General features: G+C 55.9%; 1 protein-coding gene across 1 annotated transcript in view; it reads left to right on the forward strand.

Moving 5' to 3' along the window:
- Positions 1-8,750, forward strand: part of DPT (dermatopontin) — a 21,044-nt gene that overhangs the window by 10,047 nt on the left and 2,247 nt on the right. Inside the window, exon 3 of the mRNA XM_006907919.3 lies at positions 8,593-8,700. Coding sequence (XP_006907981.1) covers positions 8,593-8,700 — 108 coding nt within the window. The remainder of the gene's footprint in view (positions 1-8,592; positions 8,701-8,750) is intronic.

Consider the following 8,750-nt stretch of genomic DNA (forward strand, 5'->3'; position numbering starts at 1 on the left):
AATATTCACCAGGAGGAACCTTCCAGGTCGCCAGCCCCATGCTCCACATCCCTCTTTAGGCAGAAAAATAAACACACAGAACGACAGAGCGAGGAAGGGACTTGCCCAGAGCCACCCGGCTGTTGCATGGGGCGGGGGCGGCCTCCAGAGCTCGCGTCCGCTGCCTCGTGTCCCAGCGTCCTTTCCCTGTGTCGCTGGGACTAACTTCTCATCACACCTGAGGCTGCCGGACCTGTTTGAGAACTACCATTTCCCTGCAGACTTTCTTTGGAAGACGCCAACCCTGTCACAGGTCCGTGCGGCAAACACAGTACGTAATTACAGACGCACGAAACAGAGTCTACTGCTCCCGAGATCACCTTGTGGCTCCAGTCTGTGAAGTGCTGTCTGTCTCGCTCCCTGCGCGGAGGCTGGACACCCCGGACCCAGCCGTCGAACTCGCCGGGAGAATGCCCACGCATTTATTGACCCCGACAACGGACGCTGGGTGCTGACGACACAACTCGCCCCAGTTCTTCGGTCCACAAACAAGCCATGCATTTCTGCCTCGCACAAAGGGACTCCAAAGCATCCACACTTGCAGGCTGATTCATCCCTGTGGTGTGGCGCTTGCAAGGGCAGCCTTGCGGGTTATGCTTACGGATGGTGTTACTCCACAGACGCCCAAAAGGGGTGACACGTCTCTGGGGACAGGCAGCCCCCCAAAGCTGAGCATTTTTCTGTTTAAAATAATGGCGAAGAGTGAATTCAGAGCTCAAAGGCAGCGGGTATCAGTAGCCCTGTGACGGAGCAGGGACCTCCTGCAGCTCTCCCTCCCCGCCAGGCGAGCTGCAGGGCCAGGGTGAGGGTGACTGCTAATCAAAGACGCAAGTCCTCAGTTGAAGCCAAAGACCACCCAAAAGGAGCCGAGTCTCTGCCTCGTCCCCTCCTTATCCGGCCCCCGCCTCCTTCCCCCACTGCAGCTGTGCCTCTATAGAGGGAACCTCAAATCTATCACTCACAATGACGATCGCCTTTCCTGGGTCCAACAATCTGATGAAAGCTACAGACTTTGCCTTCAGGAAAAAGGAAATGCACTTAAGCAAGTTCGCACACAAGTCCGCAGCGGATTTCAGGAGCCATCATGCTTCCCGAAGGCCACCCACAGGCATGCGGGGTCTCAGGCTGAACCCCCAGGACTAGAAGGTCTTTGGGGTTCTACTGAGCCTTGAAAGTGTCTTGACTCCAGAGCTGCTTTTGCAAAGGGCAGTCCAGATGCCCAGACTGTTTTCAAAGAGAGGATGAAGGTTCTGAAGACAGCGGGGCCCCAGTGAGAGGGGACAGCAGGCGGGAGCCCGAGGCTTTGGTGACAAGGCGGGCGAGAAATGCAGCTCGCTGGTTTCTGAAACGGTGAGCGGCTGAGGTGGGGGTGGAGGCAGGTCAGGCGGGGCGAAGGGCAAATAGCTGCACGTCCCAGAGCCCCCACACGTCCCGGATTCTGTCGTCTGCGTCCACACCGTAAGCATCGCTGCTTGAAGCTGTCCCTGTTTATTTGCACGTTGAGACTTGAAAGACGCACCCCACCCCACCCCAGGTCTCGACTTCTCGAAATTCCACTGCTTTGCTGGTGATGCCCCAGACTTCCAGGGGTCACCGGGGGGAGGGGGCTGGTTCCAGGCTACGCCTGCTCCCCCCGCAAGGGCTGAGTCCTTCTTCTCACACACGCTTTCAAAATGACATCCACTCTCCCTTACCTGCAGCTCGCCAAGTAAGATGCTAAGAAGTGAGAGAACACAGAACCGTATGTGTGGGAACAAAGCCCTGGCAGGTGGAGTGAGCGACTTCTCGCAGGCTGCCCGAGACATTCGGGTCTCGGGTGGCAAAATGTGCCCCTGGCCTTGGTCTGCAAGGACTCGCTCTCACCCCACCCCGGCCCTCACCCGTCATCACCTCACCCCACTGCCCAGACGTGTCCTGGTGGTCGGGAGAATCCAGAGGTGGGGGGAGGGGGAGAGAATTTCCCGGAAAGACACGGCAGGTGGACTTCAAAGCCGGCCTCGCTAAGGAAGGCCTCGCCTGGTGTTGGAGCTGAGAGCTGCCTTGGTTGTCACGGAAAATGGGACTTTTTCAAAGGGGAACTTGGAGAGGCAGCAGAACGCGACTCTGCCGTGAGCATCGGGTACACGGTGCGCGGCTCACTGCCCCACTTTCGACCGCCCGAGCCATGACGTGATGACGTGGCTTTCCGATTCGAACGAAGCCTCCTGGGCATAAACTAGGTCTCGTTTCTCGGCATCTCGGCGTCCTGCCCGGCACGAAGTCGGCCCTTCATGAATGTGTGGGACGAATCAGCGACTGCTGCGGGCCCCTGGGGACAGCAGTGACGGTGAGGCGTGACGTTGCTCGGACGCTGTGTCACACCTGGAAGAGCTCCTGACACGTGCATCGCCTTCTCTGACCCTCTGACGGCCTTCGGGGCGGGAGGTGTTTTCCCGTCATGACCCTCCTCCCTGAAACCCCATCTCACGCTGCGTTCGCTGGCTTCGGTCCCCTCCCAGGAGGCTGGGCGCCTGTAGCTGGGGACGCTTTTCTCTCCCCACTGCGAAAGCCACTGTGTGGCACGGAGCCGATGTTGTTCGGGACAGTGAGCACCTACCGTCGGCACGGGCGAACCCCTGGGGCTTGCGGAGCAGCACCGCCCCGGGCCGGAAAAAGCCTGTCACCCGCCAGGTCCGAGCGCGCAGGGCTTTGTGCGTTTGCTGGGAACCAAGGTGCTGCTGCCCGCACGGTCCGTGCCGTCTCCCGCGAGGCATCGCCGCTTCTGGCAGGAAAGTGAACTCCTCACGGATGCAGGTGCGTCACCACGAAGGGCGCCCGCCACACTCGACACACGCGAAGTTCGCATGTGCTACTTACGTATGAGAATTCGAATTCCTAGTCTAGTCGGTCGTCTGCAAACCACAAACATGTCACCGAGGAAGCCACAGCCCTCCAGAGACAGCCTATGATGACTCCCCAGCCTCCGAGCCGCTCCAGCCGCTGCCCACCAGACGCCCCCGGCCCTGGCCAGTGCCATGTTGGCAGGGACTGGGTTCCAGGACCAAGGGTCTGAACACAGCATCTAGTCCCTTCTCCGAATGGCTCTTCCCGGACCCCTGGCCTTTCATTAATTCATTAGATGATGTGTTCTGACTCAAACGTGATCTCCTTCCTCAGAATCAACATAGATGACCAGTCAGTCTCACTTCGACCTTGATACGGTGCCAGCCGCATTGCAGGCTCCTCTCTCCCTTATGCTCAGGCCAAACCAGAGACCAGTATCCTTAATCCCTAGATAGCTCCAGTTAGCAAAACAGCACCCAGACCAGTAGGTCAGAATGTTCTTCTTCGTCCACTCCAAGGCTCTCGGTCACAGCTAATCTTTAACACCTACTCCACTGTCCAGATTGAATACAGGATGGGTAGTGTTTGCACGACCTTGACCTTCCCCTGCGAAATCCTGGGAGGGACAGTATGACCTCACAGGAACCTCCACGGAGGCGTCTGTCACCCCCTCCACCCCCGCCACCCAGCTGCCTGCTGCAGCACCGCACCCAGTGGCCTGTGAGAAGGGCAGCTCTGCCCCGCTCCCCTCGGAAAGCTGGAAGCCGTCGGTACCGAGACGCAGACACCCGCGCGTGGGGAAAACAGGGCTGGCGGTTACATTTCAGAGCGGCTCGCGTGCAGCCCAGATGCTTCTGTGCCCTGCGAACAACCACTGCCTTGCAGAGTGTGACACACAAAGCCCTCGCCTGGGGCACCAGCCCCTCTGAGCGGGAGCGGAAACAGTTGTACCTCTGTTGGCCGGAGTGGCTGTCGCGGTCACTGCGCCGCATGAACTGAGAAAGGTCTCTGCTGCCTGCACAGTGGTGACGGCTCCTGCCTCCAACGGCAGGGGCTTCGGAGACGTGGCTGGTGGTCTAACGCCAGGCCGGGCCCCGCTAGCCCCTCAGAGCGCAGTCCACCTCACCATCGCAGACCGAAGCGTTCGCGGCCGCAGGCGAGTCTGTCGCCTCCTCCTCCTTCCCCTTCCTTCTACCGAGTCCCCTTGACGGGACTCTAGAAACAACTGTTCGTTCCGCCTCTCGTGAACTCATTTAACTGGCCAATGACTGTGAATGGATATAAAACGAGCACCATTCGCAGGCTTTGATTCGGCTCCTAATGACGGTGGTGACAATGGTGACAACTTTTATTTCTTGAGCACCTACTACGTGCTCGTGTGCCAGCCCATTCACTTTTCTCACAGGCGGAAATCGTGATATTGAATTACACAGTATCGTAATTATAGATGACACACACAGCGGGGGCTACATGCAGAAGCCGTGACCTGTTCACAGTTCCAAACTCAGCCCCACAGGTCTCCCCGCCTCCAAACCCCCATGCTCTGCACAGCCCTGAGCTCTCCCGAGCTTGGGGAGGAGACAGGCACTACACAGATGGAGGAGCAGGTAACAGCACCGCCGGCTTCTGGACCTGGAAACAGAGGAGACAGCACTGCTCTTAGCCGGGCGGAAGCCCATGTGGCTGATGAAAGCCAGCGTGCGTCGAAACAAATGTGCTTGCTGGCCCGGCCTGGGCCTGGACAGTGAGCGCGACACTCCGCTCCAAGAGAGCAATTTGGAAAATACTTAGGGACTTTCCTCTTCTAATTTAAGCCACAGATATCTCTGGGACTTATGATGTGCTCCCTGGGTTATGATACGTAGTAGTACTTTTCGAAATATAAACCTCTGAAATGCCACGAGAGGATGGACATGAACATATGGCGTTCCTTCTCAGGCGCCAGGGTTCAGGGTGTCTCCACAGAGGACACTCTGGTGTCCGCAGAGGCCCTGGCTACTGGGTCCCACTTGACCAGTTTCCCCAGCTCTTAGGGGGAGAGGCCGGGGTGCTGTTCCTTTGAGGGCGCCTTCCTCTGTGGATAACTGCATCCGGGTTCCGTCTGTCTTATTCTGCAAAACTAACTCAAGCAGGTTCTGATGCGGCCCCCGTTGGCAAGTTAGTCTGTCCTGAAATAGTCTCACTCCTTGTCACCTGGGAGAGCAGAAACAGACTGGCCACAAACAGATGCTGCTTATTCAAGAAACTTCTCAATGATCTGCCTGTCAGAAGCAGACACGCTCTCTTCAGCTGGACGTAGAACACAGGAATAGACCGCAAACCCCTTCCTCCGACTCTGAAAAACCACATCAGTTCTCAACCAAACCTGTGACAATAAGTAAAACGAGCCTCGCTGACTAAATTGTATCTCTACCTGCCTTTTTAAAATGAGAAACATGCTAACATATCTGGGCTGAGCCTGCGCTATCTCCTGTTCTCATGACACCCGTCGGCTACAGCTCCCGCTGTGTAACTGGTCAGCCATCGGATGCTGGTTCCAGCGGGTCTGCTGGCCACGTTAGTTGCTGTAAGAATCTCAGATGAGAAAACCCTCAATCGATCTTTAAAGGCCCTTCCGTGCACATGGGTTTTCTGCAGCTCACCAGGAAGATATTATTTAATCTCATTCAACCTTCAACCTCATCTAACACAAGAAGCTGTACGAGTGGTTCTATGTTGGCCAGGTCTCACTTAGCGTGCACACCCGTCCCCCCACACGTGCACATACACATGCACGCACACACACGTGCACATGCACACACGTGCACACATGCACACGCACGCACAGACCCATCTCAGTAAGTGGGACACAGGTGCCTACCCACACGTGCACATGCACATACACGCAGGTGCACACACGTGCACATACACGTGCACATGCACATGCATGCACGCGCACATACGTGCACACGAACACATGCACACGCACACACAGACCCATCTCAGTAAGTGGGACACAGGTGCCTTTGTGATCGGCCCTCCCCTTCATCTTGCCAAGCTGAAGGCTTCTTCGGTTGCTTTAACGGGTCTGGGAACATACAGCAGAGATCGGCGTGCAGGGTGCTTCGCCCAAAAGCCACCTGAAGGGCCCTAGGGAGTCACGAGGAAGCTGGCGGCACCCCGAAGTCTCCGGCGCCTGCCCAGGAAGCTGGGTGCCGCGGCTCACGCAGCCCCGAGCCCTGGCTCCCTCGCGGCCTCTTCTAACTTCCTGACAAGACACGACGCCCCGGTCTAAGCCTCAGGTTCTGAAGGTTTAGATTCTCACTTCCTCTCTGCGGAGCTATTACTGGGGCTTTCGTTTACAAGGACGGGGGTGCGTGACGTCATCAGGAGCAAAAGGGAGAGCCATTTCCCTGGTCCCCGCAGCCCACCCATGAGCAGCTCCCTCTGTGGGTACCGTCCGGGAGGCCGATGCTCCCCCTGGATTTGGACGTCAGCAAATTCTCATTCGCTTTGGAACAACTCTCTGTCTCCTCTTGCCCGCGGAGGGCGGAAAAAGTACTGTGAGGAGAGAAATCGTACCCCAACAGTCACTCATCCAAAAGTGCTAGGAGGAACACACGATAGCATCTTTTTAGATTCGTAAAGTGGGAGTAATTTCTATCAATATCTGACTCCTTCCTCAGCCCCCGCCCCCCCAATCCAGAGTTCTTTATAACTTAGTCTAACCTTGATCTCATGGTTTTATAACAAATGAAAGAAAACCACCACCAAAAAATTGCATAAAACTAAAACTTCTCTGGGACCAAGACGGAAAGGCCCCAGTGAGCACTCTCCGGGGTGTTCTATAAATTCACTGGACAGCCGTCTCCTGCACCGATGCTTCCCGCACAAACAGTCCAGTAGAATAAGGGCTGCCTGGTCAGGACCACAAATAAAGGGCCAGGGAAAGCGTGTTAAAGAAAGCCCTGGATGACTCCCCACCTTGAAGCTTAGAACTTCATGTGTTTTTTTTAAAAATGCAGGTCTCTCTTTCCCACTTTATTCTAAATGTATTTAATTATCCAAGTAATATGAAGGCAGATCAGTGAAAACTTAAAAAATAACAATCCAGCCTGATTATTTCCAAATAAGTTTTGGCAATTGGACGTAGCCTGAGGCAGCATTGCCGGAGGTAGATTCTGCCTTAACACATATAAACGGGTTTGGCAATTCACCTTTATACACTACAGTAGAGGGGCTCAAAAGTTCTGGAAAACATTTTGCATTTCCCTGAAGTGAGAGAAACACCTCTTACCCCACATGTTTGTCCTAATTTGCATTATTCACATTCTAAACAAATTCCCCTTCCTTTGGGTCAAGGTCAGCCTAGCGCTTGCTAGAATCCTCAGGGACTGCAAACCGATGTATCAGATCCATTTATTAGTCATTGAAGATTTTCATCAGAAAGAGGAAGTCCTTGTCCTGCGTCTCTTTCCAGCACAAAACGGATTTCGGAACCAGCAGAGCCTCGTTTCCACTCCCGCGTAGCCCGCTCTGGTTTGGGCTTGGTGTCCTGGGAGCACGGCCACGTGTGGGGAAGAGGGAAAGCAGGGAATGAGGACGGCCACCTAATGTGGGAAAGGACGGCCGTGAGCCCAGAGAGCGGGTTTCGGTCTGGCCGACCCCGCGCCGCCTCTGACCTTGCCGCGTCGCAGCCCCCAGGGCCTCCTGGGAGACCTTCCGGCCTAGGAGTCAGTCTCCTCGAGATCTCACGACAATCCTTGAACACGAAGTCTGCATCGGGTGGGTCTTTCTACCAACATACGGCTAGTTGTGTCTCAAGCAGCCCTGGAGGGGCAGATAAAGGCTTCGGGGACCCGTTTCCGATCGGAGGGACTACCGATGTCCTGAAGATCCCGATGAGAACGAGGCTCATTCCGCGGTGGGACACAACGGACCCTACTGGTCACGAGGCCCGAAACTGACTTCATCTTGAAAGAAGGAGAAGGAGAAGGAAAAACAAAATCGCCCCTCACGACTCAACACGCATGTTTGTGTCAGCGCCGACGACGGCCCTCTACGTGGCTGTCGCAGACCAGGACGCTGAGATTGCGACCACCCCAAGGCCATCGATCTATTCGGGGAACACTTACTATGTACCAGGGGCTGTTTGGTGCTCCAGAAACAGCGGTGGCCACGGCACACACCGCCCTGGGCGAGCTCACATTCACCCTAACACTTTTCAAGTACTTTTTCAATCATGAGTCACAGCAAAAAAAAAAAAAAAACAGATTAAACTGCCACACATACATCATAAACACACACACACACACGTATATTCAAAACAGTTTTTACGCGCATACCCGAGAACCCATCCTTGGTGTGTGCAAGGCATTCTCTGACAGATTCTGTCCTATTTCCTCTTTTATGAAGCTCGTTGGTAACCACCCGCTACACCGATGTCAGGACCCACTAATGAGGCTCCATGGAGGCTGGAAGCCCCGCGGACTCGAACGGAACGGACTGACGTTAACACGAATGCGCACTCCCTCGAGGGCCGAGGAGTCGCCGATGGCCCTTTCGGGGCACAGTTTCACGTCCAGGGGAAGGAATAAAGTCGCTCCTCTTCCTGCGGCCGGGAGGGGCTCTCACCCTGGGCTGGTCCCACGCCACGTGCCAACGGCATCGCTTCTTCGGGGCGCGTCTTCCACGGGGCCCCTGCAGTAACGGCGACTCTGTCTCCTCTAACCTCTTGTTCTTCCCACAAAGGCTGACGACAGAATACCCAGGCCACTACGGGGAGGAGATGGACATGGTGTCCTACAGCTACGATTACTACATGCGGGGAGCGACAACCACTTTCTCTGCCGTGGAGAGGTGAGCCTGCCCCACAGGCCGGGCGTGGGGTGGGGCGGGGTGGGCTGGGG

This window comes from Pteropus alecto, unplaced genomic scaffold, assembly GCF_000325575.1.
Source record: "Pteropus alecto unplaced genomic scaffold, ASM32557v1 scaffold101, whole genome shotgun sequence".
In the NCBI taxonomy this organism is placed as follows: domain Eukaryota; kingdom Metazoa; phylum Chordata; class Mammalia; order Chiroptera; family Pteropodidae; genus Pteropus; species Pteropus alecto.